The following is a 27,973-nucleotide window of genomic DNA, read 5'->3' on the forward strand; positions in this document are numbered from 1 at the left end:
TCACTTAATTCCAAGATCGATATGCTCCTGAATACCAAATCCAAAGCAGCCAGTATCACTGAAGTTCTTACACAAAAGCTCATACTCCTTCACCTTCAGCCCACTTTCCAACAGTGACATTGCCTTCTCTCCCCTAACAGTAACATAGCAAGCGATCTTCTCATTACGCATGATTCCGAAAGACCTCACAGTGTACCGAGCTGCACACAACCACAACCCACCCACAGTTAAAACCCACCAACACATAAACCCTAAAACAAAAATGAACAGAGAAACCCTAAAAATCTCACCTTTGGAGAAAACAGGGGTCTTGCCGCTGAGTTGCTCCAAGACCTTGGTGGCCTTGGTGAGACGATCGCCGCTCTCACCGACAGAGATGTTGAGGACGAGCTTCTGGACCTTGATTTCCCTCATAGGGTTCTCTGATGCCTGCAATTAGAGTTTTATAGAAGAAACAGATTGTTAGATTACGAAATCAACAGAGGCTTGTTCAGATTCGGAACAAGAGAAAACATAAAGAAGGGGAGAGAGAGAGAGATAGATAGAGAGAGAAGGACCAGTGCTGAAGGGTTGTGGTGTTGAGGAGGCACAGCAGCCGAAACTCAGAGACTAGGTTATAAGGGTTGCGAGTGATAAGGGTAAGGTGCTGCTCAAAGGCGGAGGAGGAAGATGAGGAGGTCGGGTGAAAATGAGTTAGGGTTAGGGAATGAATCAAAGTCAATGCAAGTGGTGTGGGAAAAATAACTAAGTGTGGGGGGAATGAAATTTTTAGTCCCTCCGCGTTTTTGTAAATTTTCAGAACGAAACTTTTCACATCGGTTAATTTGGTGACTGATGTCCATAATAACAATAGAAATCGGTTATTTCACAAACTGATGTTAGCACGGTTTTTAACATCAGGTGCAATTCTGACCGATTTAATAGTGGTGATGTCTAATGACATTATTCTAGTAGTGTGGTGATACGCTCAACTAATCAGTACCTGTGTAGGAGAATGTTTTGGACATTTCATTTTAATTAAACATGAGTAGTTTCATAATATAATTAAAAAATAAAGAGATATGATTGGTGATGGTACCATATCACATTTGTCCTACCTAAAAATTTATATTTCTCGTTGATAATAGGTCTAAGCTGCGTGTGCAGTTAGTATAAATGATATCAATAATGCAAATGGACTATAGTATCAGGGTTAATGTGAATTCATGATCACGGGAACTCTGGAAGATTGGAGCCCCACAACCACACCCACCTTCCATTACCTCCACTAATTCATATGATAATGAAACACGAAAACCAATCATGGCCATTTTGATTGCTATGCCCATTTAATTTCATGTTCTTCTATTTCTATAAGACTGCGTGGCATCAAATATGCCAAGGATTTGTTTATCTGGAAACAAATGGAAAAAACCCAACGTTAGCTTACGTGTGCATATGCGCGTTATTAAGCTCAGCGTTGGCTGCTACTCTCAGTTTCCTAATTTGACCGGAATTGAGGCTTTGACCTTTAGAATGCGACCTTAGATTTCGTCGTATGAATAAGGCATTTATAGAGGATCAACGAGTCGCAAGATAAGACACCGCTTGAAATCTGCAGGCAAGTTTGTATATTTTCCTTTGTTTGGTACGACTGCTAACAAAATGCTCCAGTTTTGACAGAAATGGTGAAATACAAAGAGTATTTTAGAATACTAATATTGACATTTGAATTTATACATAAATATGTAATTTCCGTCAATCTGTTAATCTCTCATACGAATATATGAGGCTGTACATGATATGGGAATAACCTTTCTCTATATTAATTAGTTAAGGTAGTAATCATGTTCCATAGGCGTGATCCTTAACTTTTTAATTTGGTCTTCGTTAAGCTAAATTAATCATCTCTAATCCTCCTTGTACTCGTGGTCTTCTTCAACCATTTTTAAGTTCAAAGTTCAAAGGAAATTTTGTCATTTTAACATAAACAATTAGCAAATAAACCCATTTTTCTTTCAGTAGGAAAAAGAAGACCGATTATAACGTCATTGACTCGAAGTGTGTAAGAAAGAAACTCTATCTCCTCAAACATTATCATTATGTTTCCTCTGATTGCAATTGGTTTTATATGAATCTCACTCATCCAATCTCTCACACTACTCCAACTTCATAACAAAACTCTTCCATGAATATCAGAGAGAATCTAATCTTCCGCTTCCTAGCAATCCTTTTCCTCATCGTCACTACCAATGCATCATCGATTCAATCTTGCAATCGATCGTGTTTGAGCTCCTTCGGACCCGATCGCTTGCCATATCCATTCGGATGCTCAGCCGGCTGTGAAATCCAACTAAATTGTACAGAAAACGCCGGAGTCTTCATCGGAGATTTCCCCGTCCAGTCGATAAACTTTGAGAGCATAAGAATCAACCTCCAAAGCCGATGCAACCGTCCCTTGCACACCCTCCACCAACTCTACAGCAATCACCACGCGCCGACGTCCCGAAACGCCTTTCTGTTACGAAACTGCACGGATGATCAGGCCTCCAGCAGTTGCGAGATTCCTAGTATCCAGGTCGAGGCCAGGTTTCAGGCCCCACAGGATTGCAGCAAAAATACAAGCCTCAGTTGCTACGCGGAGAGCAATAAGAATGCTACGTTTTTGGAATACGAGAGCGTCGAGAAGAAGGGCTGCAAGTACTTGCTGTCGTCCATATCGGCACAGATTTTAAATAACACGCAGACGCCGTCGGTGACGTTGGATGTTGAAGTGGCGGAGTTGGGGTGGTGGCTGCCAGGAGTTTGCAATTGTGATAAACACGCCCAGTGTTTTCCGGTTTTGACGCCGAATGGAAGCCACGGATACAGGTGCAACTGCACGGAGGGCTTCGTCGGAGATGGTTTTCGGGCTGGCTTGGGCTGCCGGAAAGGTTAGTTGATATCCTAGTTAATTAATATGAATTAATTAATTACTAACTTAATATCAATACTTAATTAGTTCCTAATATTACCCTTCTTCTGGTTGTTTGCCAACTTTATCTCACGCTCTACTGCTTCACTTCACAACCATGACATGTTGCTATTGGTCAAATTATTTCAGTTTTTGGTCCATTGTAGTTTCGAACATGTCTTTCACTTTATAACAATGACATACTATAATTGGTCACATAATTTCAATTTTTTATCTGTTGTAGTTTCCAACATGTCTTTCACCACATAACTATGACATACTGACATAGTACTATTGATCATGTCGTTTCAGTTTTTGACTGATTGTAGTATGTATGTATATATATATATATATATATATATATATATATATATATATATATGCGTGTGTGTGTTGGCAGTCAGTTGAATTTGCTAACTTGTCCATTATAGCAAATTCGCAGTATTTCGTACACTAATGATTTTCTTCTTTAATTTGGAGTGAAAAATGTCAGAATACCATATTAAGTCTAATTAGGCACCACACCATTTTCTCTTTAATTTGGTTATTCTGCAAGTGTCTGAAAAAACAAAAGCAATCTTAGCTACTACATGGCTGTTTTGGGGACCTACATATCACTATCCTTTAACTAATTAATCTTTTTGGGATCACAGGCCTAGATTCCATTTACTTGGTTTTCAATGAGGTATTATTATTATTAGGTAGGCTAGGATTAAGAAAAACAAGCATAACAAACAATCGTCTTTTTTTATGTACTTCTGTCATTATTATTTTGGAACTCAATCTAGAAGGCCGTCAAGGACTTCAATTGACAGAAATGCCCCATTTTTCAGACCAAATTTCACATGTAAGGAACTGGGCCCATATACAGGGCCCAATAAAATGCACTCGTGACCTCTTGAGAGCATGATGGCTACTCAACTACATATTCAATTAGCCCAAAGAAGGCAAGCAGTCAAGATTTTCTCTGATCATTTTTGAAGGCATATAAACTTGTTCTCATCTTCTCTGTCTTGTACTCTTGGATTAGGATATGAAAGAGGTAAGAAGATCCCATCAGATTCCTCAACGATGATGGGTTGCCTAATACATAATCAATTAGGTAGACGTTAGGTTTCTCCTGGTCATAGTTATCCCGTAGACAAGTATGACTGTCCGACCTAGAGTCCTGGACTTAAAAAGACTTGGGATGAACATACTTAGACGTTCAACCACGCAAAACGTGGTCATGTAATCAGTCATGCAAGGCTTGAGGTTAGCTTGCATGACTTGTGGTCTCAAATTATGGAACATTTGTTAAGAAGTGGATATTCAAAACTACTTATATATATATATATATATATATATATATATATATATATGTAGGTTATTGTTTAACACGATTGCGTCTTCTAGATCAGTTACTATATTTTATAGTTATATAAAAAAGTAAAAAAAAAATTACAAAGAAAAAAAGAAGACGATATTTTCTGGTAATAATTCCTCCCGTATTTCCCTTTGTCTAATTCTGTCTATTGGACCTTATACATGCTATGAGAATGTTATAATTGGTGTTACCAAATCCTTGCACCATATTCTTATCATATGTGACTTGTTTTTGTCATAATCAGCTTCACCAGACTGCAACCCTGCAAAATTCTTGTCTGGGCAATGTAAAGGAAAGAAGACCAGAATCATCGTTTTGATCGGAGGTAATAGTGATATTTAATGAATAAGAATATGACCTTTCACAATAATATATAATCCTTGTTAATCTGGCAAAGTCCTTTAATTTCAGGTGTCGTTTTTGGAGCTTTTCTAATGATCAGTCTAGGTCTGTTGTGCTGTTTCATTCGGCGGCAAGCCAAAGTGAAAGCCAGACACTGCACAAAGCGCCTGCTATCCGAAGCTACAGGCAACTGCAACATTCCCATCTATCCCTATAGAGAAATTGAGAAAGCCACAAATGGCTTCTCAGATAAACAGAGGCTGGGGACTGGAGCCTTTGGGACTGTCTATGCAGGGAAACTCCACGCTGATGAATGGGTTGCCATAAAAAAAATCAAGAACAGAGATGACACTATTGAACAAGTCATGAACGAGATCAAACTCATTTCATCTGTAAGGCACCCGAATCTTGTCCGCCTATTGGGATGTTCCATTGAACGTGGTGAGCAGATTCTTGTGTATGAATTCATGGCCAATGGAACATTATGTCAACATTTACAGAGAGAGAGAGGTGATGGACTTTCTTGGCCTATACGTCTCACCATTGCTACTGAAACTGCTCAAGCAATAGCCCATCTCCACTCTGCTGTTAAACCCCCAATTTATCACAGAGACATAAAGTCAAGCAACATTCTTTTGGATTGTAAATTCAAGTCCAAAGTGGCAGATTTTGGTCTTTCGAGGCTTGGCATGACTGAATCTTCCCACATTTCAACAGCTCCACAAGGGACTCCGGGTTATCTCGATCCTCAGTACCATCAGAACTTCCATCTTTCGGATAAGAGTGATGTCTATAGCTTCGGTGTAGTCCTTGTTGAGATTATAACAGGATTAAAAGCAGTGGACTTTTCTCGGCCACAAAATGAAGTGAACTTAGCTGCTCTTGCCACCGATAAGATTGGAAAAGGGTGTTTAAACGAGATCATAGATCGATCTCTTGAACCCTTTATGGATGATTGGACTGCTTCGTCGATTCATAAGGTAGCAGAATTAGCATTCAGATGTTTAGCATTTGATAGAGATGCGAGGCCTTCTATGCTGGAAGTGAAAGCTGAGTTAGAAGAAATCAAGTTTAGTAAATGGCCACCATCAGAAGAAAACACTTGCACAGCTTCATCAGAGGAATCTTCTTTAGGTTCTACATCTAGTGTTAGTGAGAAACCTCTGAACACTAGTAAGTCACAATCAGAGCGCAATATCTTTGTGGTGCAGACTAGTGCTGGAGCTGCTAGTAGCTTCAATTCAATGGAAAAGTTGAAGGACGATTCACCAGTTTCAGTGCAAGACTCATGGTTAAGTGAACACAGCTCATCACCTTCATCAAATAGTTTGCTGAGCAATGCACTCTGAGGTAAAATTTTCGTATATAGTGCTTAGGTTCATGTCATAATCAAGTTAGTTTCGGATTATATAGTGCATATTGTTTCTGTTTTGTAATTGTTAGTTGATTACATGGAATAAGAACCTGTAGGCTGTTTAGTATTGGTAATAAGAGGAAAGTCTTTGATCCTACTGTAAATATTGATACATTAAGAAGATGTTTGTCTGGGATTTTGGAGATCTTTTTGCTTATTTATTTGAATGCAGTACCAGTTTGCCACAATGAACTTAATTTGGTAGGTGGGAATTTGAAACACGAGTTGACCCATATCCCGCTTACTGCTTTCCCTTATTCTACACTGTACATCATTCCGGGGTTGTATACAGAATTACAGATTGAATTAAAATAAATTCAATGAACACGACAAGTTGAACAAGTCAGAGATAATAATGCATACTAATCTGTACATACTAGAACTGCCTATTTTTACTTTAAGTACGGAGACCAAGAGAAAGAAATATATTCATGACCCTTATACCATAGACTTCAATGTCATGAAAAAAAAAGGAGAAGAAGACTTCCATGTGCTAAACAAATAAATCCACTAATTAATATCAGCTTCTTTTTTTTCTGGGGAAATGATTATTTACCCAATTTTAGCTAAAAAATTGTCCACTTACCCAAACACTCTAAGTGATTATTTCCCTAATACCCAATTAAGTATTTTTTTTAATTCATTTTTATTTATTTTTGTGACAATTTTGCCCTCTCCTTCTTTGTCACTTAGAGAAAGAAGTCATTGGAGACCTTGCTTAACTTCGGTGGCGGTCCAGTGACCCGACTCCGGAGACCGGTGACCAGACTTCGGCGACTGGAATCATATTATTGCCCCCCAGTAACCTTATTATTGCTTTCAAGTAATTATATTATTGCTCCTCATTAATCATATTATTGCCCCCCAATAATCATATTATTGCCTCCCAATAATCATATTATTGTCGTCCAGTGAATTGTATAAACTCCCAAAACCAAAATGAATACACTATAGACACAATTGATTAATTTATAATCATATTATTACTCCGCAATAATCATATTATTGCCTCCTAATAATCATATTATTGCCCCAATAATCATATTATTTCCCTCCAATAATCATATTATTGCCCTCAAGTGAACCAAAATGAATACACTAAAGACACAATTGATCAATTTATATGTTCAATTGTACACGTTCACTTTTTTTTCCTTCCCCATTCTCGGAGCTCATAGTATACAAAAAAAAAAAAAAAAAGGTGCTCTGGGCACCAGATCAGATCGACTGGGGACGAAGAAACTCGATATCGGACCAGAGCGCCCAGATCTTGAAGCTTTGGGCCGCGATCTTCTGCTCCAGCACCAAGCACCGCTGCTCCATCGCCCCCATGCTCGTGAGCTTCAACGCCAGCTCCTGAGACTTGTTCACCTACGATTCTTTCTCTGCCTGAAAACGAATCTGGAATTGATCAGATTTCTGCCGCTAGAAAAGTTTCTTTGGTTTTGATATGAAATTAAACAGGGGTTGTGGAGAATTAGGGTTTAAATTGGGACCTGGAGGAGAGAGAGACGTTGGTTACGATGTAATCCATATGTTCGAGTCGGCATCGATTTGATCAAGAGGTGTCTGAAGTTAGAGGGTTTAAGGGAGAACTTGAATCTGAGCAGCCCGTCGTCTCCTACGATGGAGTAGCTGGCGGTGATGGCCGAGAAGCCACCAAGGAACCTGTTGCCAGATCGACGATGGTGGTTTGGGTGAGGAGGCAGTTTTGAGAGAGAGAGAGAGAGAGACTCTGGGAGGAGAGAGAGTTTGAGAGGAGAGAGAGATCGATGAGTTTTAGGTGAATTGATAGGGCAAAATTGTCAATAGATGTTAGATTGGGTAAGTGGGGTTAAAAAACTCTTAGTGAAATAAGTGGGCAATTTTGTTATTGAAATTGGGTAAGTGGTCACGGACCCTTTTTTTTTTTGGTTAAAACAGGAGTTAGGAAGAGCAAAGTGCTCTCCCACCCCAAATTATTGAAATAAAGATAATGTACAATCTAATAGGGTGGCACAAAAGCCAAACCCTGAGAAAGCAATGTGAATGACAGCAAATTTAAACAATACAACTAACACAAAGAGAAATAACAAATTAATGAAAGTGAAAATTCGGGAGACCAAGCTTATCTCGTCGACATTGGTCTTGAATGAAATGAGAAGGCTCGTCCCACCAAGTCAATGCAGACAACGATAAACCAATATTAGCAAGAGCATCTACCACTTGATTACCTTTCCTGAAAATATGAGAAGATCGAAAGTTCATCTGAGATATGCGATCCAAATAATTACCCCATGCCACTCGTAAACACCATGGAACAAGATGAGGATCTCGAAGAAAATTAAGCACAAGTGTTGAATCCACCTCAAGCCAAATATGCTTCCATTCCCTAACCCAAGCCAACTCAATAGCTTGAATAACTGCCATGACCTCCGCATCAACAGAGCTAGGAATATCAAGGTTAGAAGCAAAAGCACCAAGGAATGAACCATGAAAATCTCTAAAAACTCCACCAAAACCCGCTCGCCCTAAAACACTTTGCCATGCCCCATCAGTATTAATCTTAATCCAACGCAAGATGGGAGGTTGCCAATTAACTTCAGTAATCCTGGGAGCCCGTCGAGGATGACAATTTAATCCACAATTCTTCAAGACCCGAAGCTCTGTTGAAGAATTAGACATACAACCTGAGGCTAATTTGCTAGCTAGATGCTTTCATGTGCCCCATAATTAATTGACTTGCTGCATCAACAATAATGGTACAATCATCATACCTCATTTTATTCCTGACGCAGTCGGAAGTAACGAGGTTTACAAGCGATAAACCCTAACAGACATAATTCTGAAATGCACCAGAGAAAGAGAGAAAAATCTCTAATTTTTATTAATTTGATATGATAAATTGATCTAGTACAAAGTATAATGGTGCTTATATAGGCATCCAAAACCCTAAATCATAGTCTAACAAGAAATCCTAAAGAATCCAAATTAAAAGGAAACTAAAAACCTAAAATAAAAGAATTATAAAACAAATGTAACACTAGCCTAAAAATATTAAATCCCGAATCGGATGATTAAAACGACATATTTAGGCCAAAATCCGTTAGGGCTCACTAAAGTGAGTCTTGAAGATCTCGTCATTCCTATTCTGAAAAGGTATCATGCGTCTCAAACGGACGTTCTGGCCAAAAGTTGATCCCAATTTGCTTCGCAATTAAGGCCTGACTTTTTGCACTAGTAACCTGAAAAGTCCAAAACCAAATTTTCTTAGATATTGCAGCGGCTAGTAACCTCATTATGCGTGAATTACCTATTTTCCAATCACTCTTCTTGATTCCACGCTGCTTCTTTATTATTCTAGTTTTCCGGCTAAACCAGGTCCATTCTCGTCCTACATCAATTCCTCACTTTCCAAATAAACCACAAGGTAGTGGTATATCAGCTTAGACAATGAAGTTGATATAAAAGTTTGCTCCTCTTCTTGAACGGTCAACCTTATTCCAGCACAAAGTTTACAGCAACAAATATTTGAGTTCATTTTCTAGGCGTTTACTTGGTCAGGGAATTAAATTAGTAGTATCAACCGGTTGTACATATACTTGTATGTTTTAGAAATTTAAATGTACCGTAATCGGGACAATCACATGGTGGTGAAACCTATAAAATATAGAGTTCACTTCTGTGTAAGTAGTTGTTAGATTGTTACGATTGTTCATATGCAAGAATTTCTAAAATGTATAATCAAATACAATAAAAAATTCTTATCATATACGATAATAAAAAGTTCTTACCGTATACATCACACTCACATAGCAGTGGAAGTTACAAAATATAGAGTCCATTTTTATGTGAGTAGCTCCTAAATTTGTTACAATTATCCGCGTGCAAGAATTTCTAAATATAATCATATCAAAGTCAGTTCAATAAAGAACTTCTAAATATATATAATCAGATCAAAACTAGTTGAAATGAGGAGTTAATGAGCAATCCCATAATGGTATGTGGTGGAGCTTGTACTATCACTCACATATCAATATCAAAGGAATCTGAAATAATGCTTTTGGGCGACAATCCTTTCTGTGATGTGCCTCAGTGCCTGTGACATTCCCATTCATCAGCCTTTTTAGCAAAACATCCAGGCACCAGCAGACTACCTCCCCTAACTCCACCTTCACCTTTCCCTTCCCCTAAAATATCAGCTCTCATGTCCAACTAGTAAATAGTAAATAGTAAATGTAAATTCTTCTATGGGGAGTGGAATTGGCCTTTTGAATTGTATTATGAGTTTTTGTGATAAATCTATAAGGTACTCCTCACTTGCAATTTTGTTGAGTTGAGCTATTTTAAACATTTCCCAAACACTTAAAACAGAGAGACAAATAATTCATTTTAAAAGAAACTTGTATCTGTACAAACCTGTGTGCCTGATTCAGAAGGGAATAACCTGCATCAGTATCTCACTTTCAATTTAGAGTTTAGACCACTATAAGCAGAACATAAACAATTAGAATTCCCACATGCGCACTGAATATTCATACTCAGTTTCAATTTTTCATATTGGATAGCACACCTTTGGATAGAAAGATACATGTGATGCAGGATTTAGTATGCTAAAAGTCCCACAACAAAAACGACCCTATATACCCTAGGATAATCATTACCCCACAACCCCTCCCTTAGAACAAAAAATTTACATTTACTACTAGTTAAAAACAGTTTTTACCGAAACAAAAACTTTCAAAAGCTAGCTCTTTTGAGCGAGGTCATGGTAATGGCAGCTCCCAAAGGCGAAGCAGCAACTTCAATCTCGAACGAATCATATCGGAGAAAAAACTCCACCACCAACAGCCTTGACGCCAGCATGACGAAGTCTTTTCCGGCACACTGTTTGTTCCCGACCGTCGGAGTTTCCGTCTCCGGACCGTTGGACCAAAGCACGTGCTGTAACAACTTCTCCCCTTCTTCACCGACAAACCTGTCCGGCACAAACTCCGCGGCTTTTTCGAAGATTTTGGGGTCCTTGGTCGCAAAAGGTTGGAACCCAAATAACATCTCGCCTTCTTTCACCTTAAACGCCGCGTCGTGGCTCTCGATGACTAGGTCAGTCTTTGCCCTACCGTACTGTAGAGGAACCGGTGGCTCGATCCGGAAAGCTTCGTACACCACAGACTTCATCAACGGCATTTGCTCCATGGCGGACATGGTGATTTTCCCGCCGTTGGATCTGACGGCCGAGCGGATCTCCTGCGCTAGTTCGCTGTGGAGTTTGGCCCCGGCGCGGCCGATCCACTTGAGCATGCTGGGAAATAAAAGCTTCATACCTCCGAATGAGTTGAAACACGTGGCGAACAACAGGTTGTGACACGCTTCGTCTCTGGACACTCCGAGCCTCTCTGCCTCGTCGAGCACGTGGCCGGATGACTGGTAGAAGAAGTCGTAGAGTCTCTGGTAGTCTTTCTTGACCAAAAACGGTGGGAGAGGGAAGGTGTGAAACAGAGAATCTTCAATGAACTTTGGTAGACCAAGAACTAGAATCGGACTCAGTTGGAATAGAACCCATTTCTGGACCAATTTAGGACCGTCGGTGCCGAGTTGGGTATCGGCCGGATTAGCACCGTAGAGTGAGCGAGCCAAGAAATTGAAAGCTGCTTGATCGTTGGCCTCGTTGAAGCTGGCTTTACCATTATCAGCGAGCTTGGTTTCCAGAGTTTCAAAAAACTCGGCGTAGCTTGAGTGGAACTCAGGGATCACAGACTTAATACCAGACTTTAGGAGATAGAACATTACACGCTTGAGCTTGTCGTGCTTGGGCTCCGAGGGGTCGAGGTAGGAGAGAATTCTGTAACCGCCGGTGAGCTCCAATGAGGGCATGTAGGTGCCGGTGAAGAGGTCTTTCTTTTCGACCTTGGAAACGTCAAAGAGGACCGGGAAGCTCTTGCCGTCGAGCAAGACGACGACCTGGGATTTGGTGGTGATGAAGGGGCCAGGTGGCATGTTGACTCTGAACACGGTGGACTGGTGCTTCTGGATACGAGACTTGAAGAACTCCTCCCGGCCTTGGTTGTAGAAGTAGTCCTGGCGATCCTTGAGGGGACCCACGAAGGGAAGGCCATAGTCGCCGGGGATTTTCCTCAAGGGAAGCTTGGTTGGCTCTGCGGGTTGTGATGAGATGGAGGAGGATGAAGACGATGACTTCTCCGAGACGGATGCGCAGATCGGACGGAGGAAAATACGGCGAGTGGATGGGAATGACTTGCGTGGTGTTTGGAATTGTAGCTGCAGAGAAGGGAAAGCTAAGGAGGAAGTAGAAGCCATTAATTTGCAGGTGGCTTTGACTAGTTGTTTCTTTTGTTGGTGAGAGATGAGAGTTGAGAGGAGGGGAAGGTTAAAGAGGGAAAAGGAGGGTTGAATATTGAATGTTGACGATGATGGAGATGAAGTGGGAAGCAGCTTTATTTATAGGTAGATAGTGGACATATATGGCAGAGGAGGGTGAGTGGGAATACGGTAGGGTACTAGGTAATGACCGTAATGAATGAGAATGGGAAAGACCATGCCATGAGTATTTTTTAGATGAAAATAAGGTCGTGGAAGGTGTGCATTTACTTGTAATCGCTTTTTAAATTGGCAGCGGACTCAGCCCACGTTTCAAATATCGAGAGTTCAAAACTCACATGTAACCATTTTGCTTTTCACTCTCCGTCCATTCCATGTTTAATCTTTCTGGAAAAATTCACCACCCCAGTACTCTTCTCTGTTCTGGCCATTTTCTGCAGCGCGCAAAGGTGCACGAAAAAAAAAAAAATTCCTTATTCTGATTGGGTGGCCCTAAAGCCACGTGGTGGGGAAACCCCAACCTAAGGAATTTCTTAAGGTGCACTATCTGACATAATGTACCTATTTCGTCCTTAGTATATATGTACAATAATTGTGAATGATGAACATGCAAATGTATTTTATCTAGTGCACATGCATTCAATCACTCTTGTAATGATCGGTAGGCATTTAGCAATTCTCTTAGTTGGATCCGTAGAGATCTTATGTTTCTGTGTCTGATTGTCACTAACTCGGTAGTGAGATACATCAAAAATCAGGATATAAATGACAGTTTCATGGGGGTGTTATCCTCTTCCGTTTGAGGAAAAACTGTTGTAGGAGAATAGAATTGTGTTTATTATTGATAATAGGAGCCCTTTATATAGGGAGTTTACAGAGTACACAAAAGGTAACAGAATCGGAATACAATTAGTATACCTAGGGTACTTTCCTATTACAACTCTAAACCCTAGTTTGAAGAGACACACATTATGTCGATATCCTTCAACACTCCCCCTTGTGCCGCTCAAACTTGGTGATGACGCTTTGATTGTTGCCTCGTTAAAAACCTTGCCAGGTAACAAAAACCCTGTGGGACAAAAATAACCCTGGTCGAAGGACAAAAAGAGCACAACACGTCCTTCACTCTTCGAGATCGAACATGTAGACATCATGCCTCCCCCTGATGTCAATATCTCCCCCTGATTGCTACAATCATGGGAGTTCGGATAACTTTCTCAATCCGATGCTCTTCACATGTTTCTCGAAAGTGGATTTTGGTAACGACTTAGTAAATAAGTCCGCTACATTATCCTCTGATCGGATTTGGTTCATTTCAATATTTAGAAATGCTTGTTGTCATTTCGATGGAGGGGAGGAGGAGCACGGAAGTTGGCATTTTGCCTTGTGGGGTCCGATCCCACACTTCCGTCATCCATTTTCTCTGTAGGGATAGAACAAGCCCATATCAATTGTACCTCTCAAATATCGAAAGATTGTCTTTATACCAATCTAATGGCGTTGCGTTGGCGCGGGGCTATATCTAGCCAACAAGTTCATAATAATTGAGGTGTCCGGTCTTGTATTGTGCTAAGTACAATAATGCGCCTATTGTACATAAGTAAGCACTTCTGCTATTAACACGTCTTCGTCATCATCCCTGTGACGAAACGGATCCCTTTTAGGGCCAAGACTACGGACGACCATGGTGCATCTTTGACTTTATCAAAAATGTCTATTGACACGGTATACAAGTTCTGAATCTAGACAAAACCGTGTTCTCCCAAGGTCCTTCCTCTTAAACTCGGATTTTAGGTGTTCAGCGGTTTCCCTTAACTCTCAAGGGTTCCAATTATAAACCGCGACAATTGCAAATCCGGAACTTGTCATGGAAACGCGTGGGCATAGTTCATCATATCCCTTCCCAATCAAGTAGTCATTTTAGTGAGCATTTCAACCTCGTTGCAAATACGCTCCGTGGTCTAGAGCCACTTGACTTGGGTAAATAAAGTCCACAAGAACTTTCATTATATTCTGTATCTAGATCCCCATAAAGATACGTAGTGACCACATTCGTAAGCTGCATGTTCAGTTATTTGGAAACTACCAAACTGACAAGGTGGTGAAGTGCAATGACATCCATTACGAGAGAAATATGTCTTCTCGTAGTCGATTCCAGGGCGTTGTGAGAAACATTGCGCCATAAGGTGAGATTACCATATCTTTTTCTCATCACGCTATCTAACGAAGACCTATTAATGTCAATAGGTTTTATGTTATGAGGTGTTGGCATCTCAGGCCCGAAATCATTCATCTTCGTTAGTGAATCCAATTCAACCTGGATCGCATCTTTCTATTTAGGCCAAGTTTCTCTACGTTGGCATTCTTCAATGGAGTAAGGTTCGATGTCATTGGTCTCAATAATTCCACGTCCTCATGTACACTAGTGTAGTTCGTAGAGATCTCTATATTCTTAGGAATTGGTTCTAACATTGAGGCGTCCCCCAACGATGTCTCTTGGACATAACCACAATCCAAAATATTCTCATGAGACTGATTTTGAGTATCAATGATCAATGGATCAAGTTGTGCCAAACTCGCTCTCTTCTTAGGGCGAGAATCCATCGAACCTATGGGTCTCCTACTCTCTCTAGCGGAACCCATGGACTGAATGGGATGATCTGGGTAGTGAGCCCGTAGCCATATGTTATGTACTAGGAGTGTAGTATAAGCAGCATTACGAGTGGATAATGGCACAACACGTGACCAGCGTGTTTGCGTATCAACCAACACCATAAAACATCTATATGGTCCGCAAGTTGGTTGATCAAATCCATAGAATTCCCTTAGATTCTTTGTGAGAATGAAATTATTTCCTCAATCTCCTTTGCATAGGATGGTCTCAATCCTAAATAACAGGCTTTACAGAACGAAACATGGGCTTTATAATCAACCAATGAAGGTTTTGGTGAAGCCATAGTGTCACAATAGACTTGAAAAGTAGAGAGAGGAGTTTATGGCGTCAATGCCATGTATTTGCCGCAGGGGGTAGGCGGCGCCGGCCATGTATGGCCTGTCTTTGCACAATCATGGCGCCATGAGGAACATGTGCAGCTCCTCAAACCAATTCTTGGTTCTGACTTTTCTTCGTTCTGAAAATGGATGTCCGTGTAAAGTCTTTAATACACGGATCATCATGTCAAAGCCTATATGTGTCAAAATCCCATAAGTCGTCTCTCATGACATAGTTGGATTCAATAACTCAAATAGTGGTTGCATACAACCCACTAGAGCGACACATAAGTTTCTCTAATACTCGTTCATGTCCGTAGTCATTAGAGTGATGCAAAGGAACTCTGTCCATTCTCATAATGTGTTTCCACATGAAAACCATTGGCTCTTATATAATAAAGTTCGAATTAAGGTATGTCCAAGACATTAAGTAAAAGAATTGACACTTTATTAATAGCCAATGATTACATCAAGGTTTCCAAAGTCTAATCCAAAATAAAATCAAAGTAAGACACATTGTAGTCACTCTATCCGTTTGGTAACTCCAATCAAATATGACCAGGAAAGTAGAGAGAGATGTTGGTGGTACCAAGAATCTCAATGACTTTCCTAGACATCACATTTTATTAGGTCTGCCACATAAGAAAGAGTTAATACAATTGTCATTTATTGACTAAGGCAAATTGCCATTACAAAAGTTCTTGGAAAAATAAAAAGGACTAATCTAATCAAAGTCTGTTGCATCCATGTGCACTTCATCTTCAGCTTTGAAGTCCTCTATGGTGAGATTGACATCTCCACCATCTTCTTCTTCCACGTTTTCTTCTCTCTTCTTCTGGGTTTTTCTGGTTTTTCTTTCTTTCTATCGCAAGACAAGCAGGCGGGCGGGCTTTGCAGGGGCGTAGGCAGGCAGATTTGGCAGCGGGGCTTCTGGGCTGCTCGGCTGCAGGTCGGCACGGCTGCTGGGATGGCTGCAGGTCTGCGCGGCTGCTGGGATGGCTGCAGGTCGGGCTGCTGGGTTTGGCAAGGCGCGGGGCTGCTGGCAGCAGTGGTGCGCGGCAAGTTGCTGGGGCTGCTGGGATGGCTGGAAGGCGTCGACGTGGGCACGGGGGCGCTGCTGTTAGTCGGTCTCTCCTTTTTTTTGTTTTTGGGTTGGCGGCAGAGAGAAAAGTTTTTTTTCTTGAAGCTAGGGTTAGAATTCGTGCTGATAACGTGTTGTAGGAGAATAGAATTGTGTTTATTATTGATAATAGGAGCCCTTTATATAGGGAGTTTACAGAGTACACAAAAGGTAACAGAATCGGAATACAATTAGTATACCTAGGGTACTTTCCTATTACAACTCTAAACCCTAGTTTGAAGAGGCACACATTATGTCGATATCCTTCAACAAAAACAAAATTATTGTGCTTATAGGCTCTAAATGAAGAAAAGCAACATTATGATCCGAACTAAAAAAAAATCCTTGATCAAAGATGGTGAAGCCATCAGAGAATTAATAAACAAGTAGACAAACATAATATTTTGGTTGAGATATGAACAACTTAAATTGTTTCAACTTAATTGTTGTTTATTTGGGAATATTGCAACTTGGTTTTGTTTTTCTTGCGATTTACATAGATCTTAGCCCTCGTTTGATTCACGGAAATGAAAGTAATTCCTTTTGTTTTTCCCAAGGACTTTCCATTCTGATGTTTGATAACATAAGGAAATTTATCCGGAAAGTTGTTAAAAAAATAAAAAGTTTGTAAATAGTGTAATAAACTAATGTATTGTAAGTAATAAATGCAAGAAAAGAATGAGGAAAAATGATTCATTTGAAGTTTGGAAGGAATTACTTATCTCTTATTTTCCCTTTCTTTAGAAAAGTATTTTATTTCCTTTCATATCCCAAACGCAATAAATGAATAAGTTTTATTTTCTAATGCTTATTTTTTTTTTATTATTATTTTTTTTTTAAAATGATCAAAGGGTTTCACTCATGCCCCCATGGTGACTCGAACCCATGACTTCGTACATCGGTAGTGGGTACTCTAACCACTGAACTTACTTTCTGTCAACCAAACGTGACCTTAGTTATTCTTGTGTCATGACGAATCTTAGTTATGAGTATATATCTCAATTAATTTCTTGTGAGTATCATATCAGATCCTAGTTCTTAAACATAAATTATTATTGAAATGGTAAATTTACTTCTTGGTAGTTTGGGCCATGTCTGGGAATATTGCACGTGGGTCATAAGCCCGGAATGCGGGCGGGGGAGTCTTTGGTCTTGGATATTATAAATTATAAAAGGTCAGGTCAAATCTTGACATTTTGTTTGATAGTCAAAAGCGGCTAGGGCCTAATTTTGGATGAAACTGCTTCTAATTCCGGCCACCCCTAACTCAGGTACGGTTCTCACTGCCGGCCAATATGCACGCACATAGCACGTGTTAATGAGTTAATCTTTTGACCGGTCTATTCACTCCACTTCGACCAAATTGGCCGGTTGGGAAATGGAACTAACTAGTGCACAAAATCACAATCTCATCGAGTTTCATGTAGACTAATTCATTTTATACATTTAGTTATATTTAAGTGTATGCATTGCATCAGACACCTTATATTTGAGAATTGAGATCTTGGGAGTTGGGGTTGAATTTATTTTTAATCAAAGAAAATTTCCAAAAAGAAACAGAAAAATAAGAAGTAATTTTCAAGAGATAGAGTTATATGGATAGTATCCACCTTTTTTTTATCAACAGGAGATGCATCTGATTCCATCATTCATTACACATGATAAATGATACCATTTAAGTCATGCTACTGCTAGTGACTATTTAGTTAATGTCATGTCATGTGCAACAGTAAATATAAACTTAGCATGTCATTGTATAAATTCTACAAAAAACGTCATAACTAAATATGGAAGATATGTTCTTTTTATCATTAAAATAATATTACAAAGAAAAGCTTCCTACCAGCATAATATGCAGTCACTATCAATTTTGATTTGACAGCAATAAATAAACCAACAACTCTCACTTGTCGATATATTCTATATTAATTTTGAGGCTAATTTTAATATCAACTACTAAAATTAAATTCAATGGTAAGTGAGCATTAATTTCTTACTCTCCAGATGATAGATGAATGCTACTTTTTTTTTTATATTTTTTTTTTTATTACATCAACAACTGAGAAAATGACATGAGTTGTCATCTCTCTCGTCTGGTGACAGCAAACCCTAGCCGTAGGGTTTTTCTCGTCGAAATTTATGGCATGCGATGAGTCTCTTACTCTCTTGAAGCCTGTTCTTCACCCTTCTTGATGTCGTCCTTCCCCTCTGTTCAACCTATGGCTTGTGACATCCGTTTTCTTGTTGAATTGTCGTTCAAGTTATGGTGGTGTTCAAGGGGAGTTTTGTTTGGGCTTGAAGGACTCTCGCCGAAAGAGACTTTTCTCTGATGTGGGTTTGTGTGAGACGATTTGCATTTGGGATCTGTGGGGGTAGTCAACGATTTTGGCGTACCATTGTGACGGTTCACCTTCGCCATAAGTATGCGGATAATGACGATCGTAAATGCGGCGGCGTTAATAACCGTTGTTAATACTACGATGAAGGAGGCTATTAAATGGCGTTATCGTAAATGCGGCAGCATTAACTACCGTTGTTAATACCACAATGAAGGAGGCCATTAAATGGTGTTATTTAATAACGCGGAGTGATGACGTTATTTTGGCGTTATTAAATAACGCGGAGTGATGACGTTATTTAAATAATGAGGAGTGATGGTGTTATTTAATAACGCGGTTGGCGTTATAAAATAACGCAGAGTGATGATATTATTTAATAACGAGGAGTGATGACGTTATTTAATAACGCGGAGTGATGACGTTATTTAATAACGCGGTTGGCGTGATGGCGTTATTTAATAACGCGGAGTGATGGCGTTATTATGACATTATTAAATAATGCAGAATGATGGCGATAATAAGTACAGTTATCAAAGCGACTTGTGGTGCGAGCTCTCCCTCACCTATAAATAGGGGCATAGTGAACAAGTAAGGGATCTGATTCCGATTCTTTCTACTCCACTATTAAGAATCGCACTGACTTAGGCATCATAGAGTTTTATGCAGGTACCCCCCTCCTCCTCAAGCTGACGGTCAAACTTTGAGTCAACGCTCAAAGGAAGCTGCTCGATCGTTCCCGGTCAGCTCCCGCTCCAGTCCGCATTCATTGCTGCATCAAATTTCTCTACGGAATTTTTCGTCACCAACAAGTGGCGCCGTCTGTGGAAAACACTTTTCCCTAAAAAGTGATGGCGGGAGCTGCCCCTAACGGGATCCCATTTTTGTCATTGACGATTGGAAGTGACAAAATTTTGCCTTACCAACCTACGAATAGGTCCATCCCAAACCCAATTGGCGTTATGAACTTGCCTCCGGTTGACGAGATGCAAAGGTTGAGGCAAGAGCTCAAGCAACTCCGGAAGGAAAAACAGGACATCGAGGCCTGCCGACGGCAAAAACTCAAAAAAATTCTACAAGTTGATAGCAACTCATCAGACGACGAAACTAGCGGTGACCATCCTCAAACCAACAACGTAATAGCAAATGAGGGTGCCGGCGGAGTCAGCGTCACCGAGGGAGTCTTTGGAGTGCCCCTCGTCAAGGGGACGAGAGACACATCGAATGGGGGGCAAAACGGTCGAGCCAGACTAGGCCAATCCAAGAGAATACGTAAAGAATTGTGGCACGAAAAGATGGAAAAAATGATTAATGCATGTAAGCGTGCCGGCCCTCGAGAACTCGCGGCTGAAATCGCAAGATACGTCGGTGCGTCTCCATTCACCAATGACATCCTCAATGTAGCGAAACCTCGCAGATTCACCACCCCTGTTTTCCAAAAGTATGATGGGACTACTGACCCGATAGACCACATTAAGGGGTACAAACAGCAGATGTCCATCGAGACGATCGACGAGAAACTGATGTGCAAATTTTTCCCTTTAAGCCTCACAGGGACCGCATCGACATGGTTCCAAGACCTTAAGCCCCAATCAATCCCAGATTTTGAAACGTTGAGCCAAACCTTCATCTCTCAATATTTCTGCAGTCGCAAGCAAAAAAAGGACATGACGACCTTATTCAACACCAAGCAAAAGTAGGAGAGAAGATCGGTTGTTTCTTCAAGAGATTCAAGGCAGAGATGATGCACATCAATTGTGACCCTCAATGCGCGGCAATCGCCATCCGTGAAGGACTCTTCCCAGGTACACCCTTATATGAAAATCTATTACGCAACCCACCAAGAGACATGGATAATATTATTATAAGGGTCGAGGGTGAAATCCGGGTCGAGGGGGCAAAAACCAGGTAACATAGACTGATGTTCTTCCTTTTAATAATCATTTGTTTGATTTTCACTTCCTTTAGTATTTGAAATGTATTTGTGGCCAGTAGCCAGAATAAATAAAATATTATTTGCTTAATTCATGTGATTTAATGGTAAACCTTACTCGCCGAACAAACGGGGATAGCTATAACTGAATATCATTTCATAATAAATACATGAGGCCGGTGGCCGGAATGTAAGCGCAAGGCCGGTGGCCGAAATATAGGTGTAAGGCCGGTGGGCGAAATAATGCATGAGGCCGGTGGCCAAAGTGTATGTGTGAGGCCGGTGGCCAAAAGGAATGTATGAGGCCGGTGGCCAAAATGTTGGTGTGAGGCCGGTGGCCAAAAGGAATGTATGAGGCCGGTGGCCAAAATAAATAATATATTGTTTATTAGACTTGAAGGAAAATGGGGGCAACTCTGTGTCCCATACAAAAACTAATTCTTCACCTTGAGGGCAATCCATGAATTCATCGTATACGGTTTGATTTTGAACTCTTGTTGCTCTGAATAAATTTGTGTTTTTCATTGTTATTGAACTTCTCTTAAGTCTTAAGCACCGGTTCTTGGTAAGAACGACATTGATATATAGGCGACATACTGTTACTCTTCCTATGCTTTTGAGTATGCAGCAAAGAAAAACACAGGGGCAATATGATGAGTAAAAGGACTACCAATGAAGGAAAAGCAAGCCCTCGATTAGCCTTCAGTGAAGAAAAGATGTCTTCGACGAGGAGGGCCCTCGTCGAAGGAAAAACACCATCAATGAGGAAGGCCGATCTCTCGATGAGAAAAGCTAGCAATGAAGGAAAAACATCACCAATAAGGAGCTCTAGATGAAGGAAAAGCATTGTCGACGAGGAAAGCCCGCGACGAAGAAAAGTATCCTCGATGAGGAAAGCCCGCGACGGAGGAAAATATCCTTGTCGAGGAAAGCCCGTCGTCAACAGGGCAAACTCAAGACAAAAAGAAAAAACATCGTCAACGAGAAGAAGCTCTCGATGACAAAAAGGCTCTCGGTAAGGAAAGCAACAATGCTCTCGATGAGAAAAAAATCTCTTTCCAAGAAAAAAGGCTCTCGATGAGGAAAAAAGCTATCGCTGAGGAGGTGACCTCTAGAGGATACGTAAATTCGAAAAGCATTAAGCGTCACCTCGTCGAGGTGTCAAATCTTGTCGAGGTTCAAAGTGATGGTGATAGCTGCATCAAGGCTAGGAGGAGAAGGAGATCATACGACGTCCAAAGAGAAAATTTAGGGAACCTCAGAGTTGGGCTCGGGTCGGGCTGGGGCCAGATTATAGAAATTTCCTCTTAGGACGAGTGTCCAAAGAGAAAATTTAGGGGCATTGTGGAGGTAGTCAACGATTTTGGCCTACCGTTATGACGGTTCACCTTCGCCATAAGTATACGGATAATGATGATCGTAAATGCGGCGTTAACTACCGTTGTTGAAACCACAATGAAGGAGGCTATTAAATGGCGTTATTAAATAACGCGGAGTGATGGGGTTGTTTAATAACGCGGTTGGCGTTATGGATTTATTTAATAACGAGGAGTGATGACGTTATTTAATAACGCGGTTGGTGTTATTAAATAAAGCGGAGTGATGTCGTTATTTAAATAATGAGGAGTGATGGCGTTATTTAATAACGCGGTTGGCGTTATTAAATAATGCGGAGTGATGGCGATATTAAATAATGCGGAGTGATGGCGTTATTTAATAACGCGGTTGGCGTTATGAATAACGCAGAGTGATGGCATTATTAAATAACGCAGAGTGATGGCGTTGTTAAATAACGCAGAGTGATGGCGTTGTTAAATAACGCAGAATGATGGCGATAATAAGCACAGTTATCAAAGTGATATCAAAAAGCAACTTGTGGTGCGAGCTCTCCCTCACCTATAAATAGGGGCATATTGAACAAGTAAGGGATCTGATTCCGATTCTTTCTACTCCACTATTAAGAATCGTATTGACTTAGGCATCAGAGAGTTTTCTGCATGTACCCCCCTCCTCCTCAAGCTGACGGTCAAACTCCGAGTCAACGTTCAAAGGCAGCTGCTCGATCGTTCCTGGTCAGCTCCCGCTCCAGTCCGCATTCATTGGTGTGTTAAATTTCTCTACGGAATTTTTCGTCACTAACAGGATCCTAGATCTGCCTCTTCTCTTTTGAGGAGCAAAAGGAGTTGATGCGGTGGAGCCGGTGATAGAGAGGTCGGAATACATTTCGATCCGGGAGACTGAATGTGTATGTCGTTAGCTAGAGGCTGGATCTGATCCGGCTTGCTAGGTCCGTCTGAGCTGATGGGTTTCGGTGGGTGGTGTGGCATGCTGCTCCTTCTTTTGGTCGCAGTTGATCCTTTACCTCAGGTGTGATCTAGTGGCAAGGGAAGGGTGGCGCTAACAAAAGGTTGGAAGTATGGGTTCGGGTGGCCTGGGTTCTGGGCTTGTTTGTTGGGTTATGCTGGTGTGGGGGCTTTCTCTATGCTTACGCACTCTTAAGCTCGCATTTTGAACTAGGTGTTTGTTGCTACTTAATTCAGGCTCTAGCTCAATTTGGGTTTGGAGACTCGATTTCATGGTTCTTGTTCTTAAGAGCTCGATTGCAAACGTCTAAGTTTTTGACACCCTTGGTTGCTTCGTTCTCTTGGGAGCCTCACCTCGTTTTGGTATTGAAAACTTTATTGGGATGTATCTCCCAAGTTATGGTTACGATCTTGGTTACAGTTACTCATATTTTTTCACTGTTGAATTGATATATGCAGTGCAGTTCTTGGCCTTTTGGATTTTAGTTATGTTCGTAAGGCATATAGTCATATTCTTGTTACTTTTTAATTTTAGATGCGCGTGTGCATCTTGTTTTGCTTCATTGCTTATCTCTCAATGTGTATGCATCGCTCCATGTACTCTTTAGTTTCACTTGATACAGCTTGACGTCTTTCTCTAAAAAAAAATCATAATAGTAGTAAATGTGATCCAAGAAATGCATAGTTAATATGAATGCTTTTCATTACGAGCTTAATATAGTCAATATCCTTGCAGAATAATATGCAATCACTATCAAGTTTGGTTTGTAAGCAATAGATTAACCAACAACTCTCATTTATCTCTATATTCTATACTATCTAAAAGGCAAAATGTGATTGTCTCAACATCGTAATCTTCAGTATTGAAAGAAAGTTTCAAAATTAAGCGATAGACTAAGGTGTAGCCGTGTAGGTATTGTTTTTGGTCAATAACATATAGGGTGGTTATTCAGTACTGAAAGAAAGTTTCAAAATTAAGCGATAGACTAGGGTGCATGTAGGTATTGTTTTTGGTCAATAACATATAGGGTGGTTATTCAGTACTGAAAGAAAGTTTCAAAATTAAGCCATAGACTAAGGTGCATGTAGGTATTGTTTTTGGTCAATAACATATAGGGTGGTTCTAGTTGAACCTTCAAATTTGATATTTGGACCTCCAACTTTTTTTAATTATTAATAGACTTTGTCAAGTCATATGAAAAGACAAATAAGGACAAAGAGAGAAAAATGGGAAAAAAAAAACAAAAAAACAAAACAAATACTCTTCTTACCTCCCCAAATATAACATTCAATTAATTTTTTTTCTAGAATTTCCTTATATGTAGTTTTATAATTTACCTAAAATAATTAAGTCAAAATAATAATTATAATTTAATACAAAAGTAAATCTACAACAATCTGATTTGAAATTTTGTTAAACTTTTTTTTTTTAGAAGAAAAATTTTCTTAAACTAAATTCATTAAATATTATGATATAGTTATTACTCGATCTTCCAACCCAAAACTCTTGAAATCCTTCTTTTAGCAAATTCAAAGGGATTCCAATAACATATACATATTAAGATCGAGAACCAATCCTCTGATTAATTTTGGTAGAGGAGAGACCTACTCATAAGAAAACAATATCATGTGTTTTGATTCATTGTTCTTCTCGTGGTTGAAGATACAGATAAAAATTAAGTAGAGTAATCGATTGTTGTATCTCATGTTCAAGGGTGTTTTGGTAAACATAAGGAGGTCTACTTAGCTTTTCAAATATTCTAAAAAGTAATTTTTTTTTTTGAGAATATTCTAAAAAGTAAATCAGAGGTGTACAAAGTATGAGATGCCCACCAATGCTTGGTGGTTCAAGTGGTAAGGAGCTTGTTCCCCTTAAGTAAGGTCTCGAGTTCGAGCCTTGTGAATGGAGCCGCCAGTATTGGGAGAGCTTCCCCCTAAATGGGGTCCGACCCGGCTCGAGAGGGATTAGTCCTTACCTACAGGTGAGGGATACCTTGGTTTAACAAAAAAAAAAAAAATATGAGATGTCCAAATAGTAAATTCAGAGGTCCAACTAGAACCACCCTAACGTTCAATATATGTATCATAGGACCAAGATCTCTGTTTTGAATTATGGGCCAACAAAGGCTTTCCTTGTGTGGACCTTTAGCCTAAGTTGGACTGGATCCAGCACAGTCATTTGAATTCAGCTTTCGGCTTCAACCCACAAACCTATTCCTCTTCTCTGTTTCTCTGAGACTCCAAAGTCATTACCTGCTCGTCAGTGAGGGTTTAAGCCGATTAAAACACTGAAAACAAGAAGACCCAGAGAAACCTTGCTTAAACCCTAAATCCCAGAAATGGAGCTGCAATCAGTTTTTCTTGGGATTCCCACCTCAAATTTCACTTTATCCAATAACCGTATATCCCCTCACCAATGTGTAAGTCAATTTCGCATTATATTTCATTTCAGTTTGGAATCTCTGTCTCAAATTCTCAATCTCGGTTCGATTACTAATCCCTCATTTCTATTGTGTCAAAGGTTACAGCAAACCACGGTGGGCGACTCCGTACTAGAATTGCTTCCAAATGTACGTCTTTCTCAGCTCAATCTAAGTAAATATGTGTTCGAAATTCAATTGCAGTTTTACTCAAAAGTTGCTAGTCTTTTTTTTTCTGTTTGATTTTTTAAAAGACTACCTTCCCAAATTAGTGTAGAAATCTGGGTTGATAAGGGTTACAAAATTTTCATTTTATTTTATTTAGCTACCAATTAGAGGTTTAAGTTATCCTTAATTTTGGTTTCGTGTTCTAACTAGCGGAGAATGTTTCAGCTTATTTTGTGCCGGGATTAAATATGTTTGTGAAGAAGTCCTCAATGCTTTGCTTGAACAAAGGAGCTATTATGTGTGCTTCTAACCCTAGTCTGGATGGGAAGTTGGAGTTCTCGAGAGAGAAAGATTCTAACGTCCCTAGTAAGGCAACTGATGCGGTGGAGCCTTTTCGTGGCAAGTCGGGTTCAATTTCGTTTTGTGGGTTGACACACCAATTGGTAGAGGAAGGGAAATTGCTTTCAGCCCCGTTCGATGAAGAGAAGGGGTCGTTTCTTTGGTTTTTAGCCCCTGTTGCCTTGATTGCGTCGTTTATTTTTCCGCAGTTCTTCATTGGTAATGCAATTGAAGGTTACTTGAAGGACGAGGTTCTCGTAGGTATTTGTTGGACTAAGTTCTTACTTTAATGTTATTAGGTTTTGATATTCCCTACTGTTGATTTGTGGTTAACAGTGTTTGAGATACATGAAACATATGACAATAATTAGGGAAGAGTTAAGTTGTTTTAATAAAGTGGTACATCGGATTTTTGATACAACCTGGTCTTTTATCTTAGCAGCTATGTCATGTAGATAAGTGCTTTCAGAATGTTATTTTTTTTTAGCCTCTCTTTGTTGTCATTGACAGTCTAGGACTTTTTTTTTTTTTTTTTCAATGAACGCTTTTCAATATTCTTGAAAATATTGCTATCTGTTTCTTCCTCCATTTTATAGCAGAGATATTGTTTTTCTCCATTTTGTGTTACCTGATGGTTGTATAAATGAAAGCTCTATGGAATTCAGATTGAGCTTTGGCAAACAACTTCAGTTGTCTGGTGAAGCAATTGTGTGTTTATGCTCAGAAGTGACGTGTTATTCTTTTGTATACCTATTGTTTCAATCAATTAATTTCTTTATTTCACTGCCCTGTATCGTTACTTGTGATGTGTATATTTGAATTACTGGACCAAAAAAAAAAAATCCTCTAATTCTTGTTCTTGCAATGCAGAAATCGCAACTTCATTATCTTCAGAGGCTGTATTTTATGTGGGACTTGCGACATTTTTACTTGTCACTGACCATGTTCAGAGGCCCTATCTACAGTTCAGTACAAAGAGATGGGGTCTCATTACTGGCCTAAGAGGATACTTGACATCTGCTTTCTTCACATCGGGCTTCAAGGTGGTTGCACCTCTAGTCGCTGTTTATGTAACCTGGCCAGTGCTTGGCTTGCTAGCCTTGGTTGCTGTTGCTCCCTTTCTAGTTGGTTGTGCTGCTCAGCTTGCATTTGAGAGGGTACTTGACAAGCGAGGGTCATCTTGTTGGCCTCTAGTTCCTATTATCTTTGAGGTAGATATATAATTAGATCTATCTTTGACGCTGAATGCTAGGCTTTGATATAGTTGATTTTTTTTTTCCTAAGCTGGCATTTTGGTACCTATGTTCAGGTTTACAGACTATATCAGCTGACAAAAGCTGATTACTTTATCAAGAAATTGATGTATACAATGAACGGTCTTCCTACATCCCCAGAACTTCTAGAGAAAAGCGGTGCATTATTTGCAATGGAGGTCACTGTCGGAACCCTTTGTGTGGTGTGCTTGTGGTCTCTGGTGACATTTCTCTTGAGGCTTTTTCCTTCCAGACCGGTAGCAGAGAAGTACTGATATATGTATGGGATGATGTATATTCCAACTTTTGTTGCTTTGCTCGTTTAGGATCGTGTATGATCTTAAGTTTTGATAGTCTCTGGTTCGGCTGTAATGTCGTTTGGGCTTTGTAGTTCTTGTCTAATTAGCCTGTTCTTTTGAACAATGATGGTATAAGAAGAAATTTTGTATGTTCTCTGTTTGGGTTATGTTGGTAAGTTGGTTGTAGGCATTCAAACGGTTCGAATTAGTTATGGGCATATCAATTTTTAAAATCAAAGTTAAAAAAAAAAAAATCTTTGCCCATGCTCAAGTCGTTTCTCACATATTTTTCAGTCAATTATTTTGGATAACTTTATTAAGCGAGTTCTATTTCTAAATATTAACTTTCAAATAAATCATTGAAACAAATTATGACACGGTTACTTATTTGGAATGAAAATGAAGAGGGGATGATCTTGATTTCTTGCGTTTATATATA

The 27,973-nt window shown here is 39.8% G+C and overlaps 4 protein-coding genes across 5 annotated transcripts; 2 read left to right on the top strand and 2 right to left on the bottom strand.

Annotated features, from left to right (window-relative positions):
• LOC112172104 (60S ribosomal protein L11-1) lies at positions 1 to 7,217 on the bottom strand. The gene is made up of 3 exons (XM_024309288.2): positions 7,194 to 7,217; positions 291 to 420; positions 1 to 200 (listed from the first exon to the last, which is right to left on the bottom strand). Exons 1-3 carry the CDS (start codon positions 7,215 to 7,217, stop codon positions 1 to 3), a joined length of 354 nt encoding a protein of 117 aa, XP_024165056.1.
• LOC112172103 (wall-associated receptor kinase-like 14) lies at positions 1,968 to 6,899 on the top strand. 2 transcript variants are annotated; one of them, XM_040509439.1, is made up of 4 exons: positions 1,968 to 2,912; positions 4,543 to 4,623; positions 4,710 to 5,990; positions 6,748 to 6,899. In XM_040509439.1, the coding sequence occupies exons 1-3, from the start codon at positions 2,168 to 2,170 to the stop codon at positions 5,987 to 5,989; spliced, it is 2,106 nt and encodes a 701-aa protein (XP_040365373.1). In that variant the 5' UTR covers positions 1,968 to 2,167; the 3' UTR covers position 5,990; positions 6,748 to 6,899. The 2 variants fall into 2 exon arrangements, with proteins under 2 accessions (XP_040365373.1, XP_024165055.1); XM_024309287.2 differs by lacking the exon at positions 6,748 to 6,899 and having other exon boundaries at positions 1,969 to 2,912; positions 4,710 to 6,215.
• A 3,316-nt stretch (positions 7,218 to 10,533) lies between the features above and the next one.
• Positions 10,534 to 12,496, bottom strand: LOC112172294 (allene oxide synthase 1, chloroplastic). Its single transcript, XM_024309576.2, has one exon. The coding sequence runs from the start codon at positions 12,349 to 12,351 to the stop codon at positions 10,774 to 10,776; it is 1,578 nt and encodes a 525-aa protein (XP_024165344.1). The 5' UTR covers positions 12,352 to 12,496; the 3' UTR covers positions 10,534 to 10,773.
• A 12,776-nt stretch (positions 12,497 to 25,272) lies between these two features.
• On the top strand, positions 25,273 to 27,710 carry LOC112173015. The gene is made up of 5 exons (XM_024310559.2): positions 25,273 to 25,475; positions 25,577 to 25,625; positions 25,869 to 26,243; positions 26,853 to 27,193; positions 27,292 to 27,710. The coding sequence occupies exons 1-5, from the start codon at positions 25,395 to 25,397 to the stop codon at positions 27,508 to 27,510; spliced, it is 1,065 nt and encodes a 354-aa protein (XP_024166327.1). The 5' UTR covers positions 25,273 to 25,394; the 3' UTR covers positions 27,511 to 27,710.
• The last annotated feature ends 263 nt before the right edge of the window (positions 27,711 to 27,973 follow it).

This window comes from Rosa chinensis, chromosome 6 (genome assembly GCF_002994745.2).
Source record: "Rosa chinensis cultivar Old Blush chromosome 6, RchiOBHm-V2, whole genome shotgun sequence".
NCBI classification, from domain to species: Eukaryota; Viridiplantae; Streptophyta; class Magnoliopsida; order Rosales; family Rosaceae; genus Rosa; species Rosa chinensis.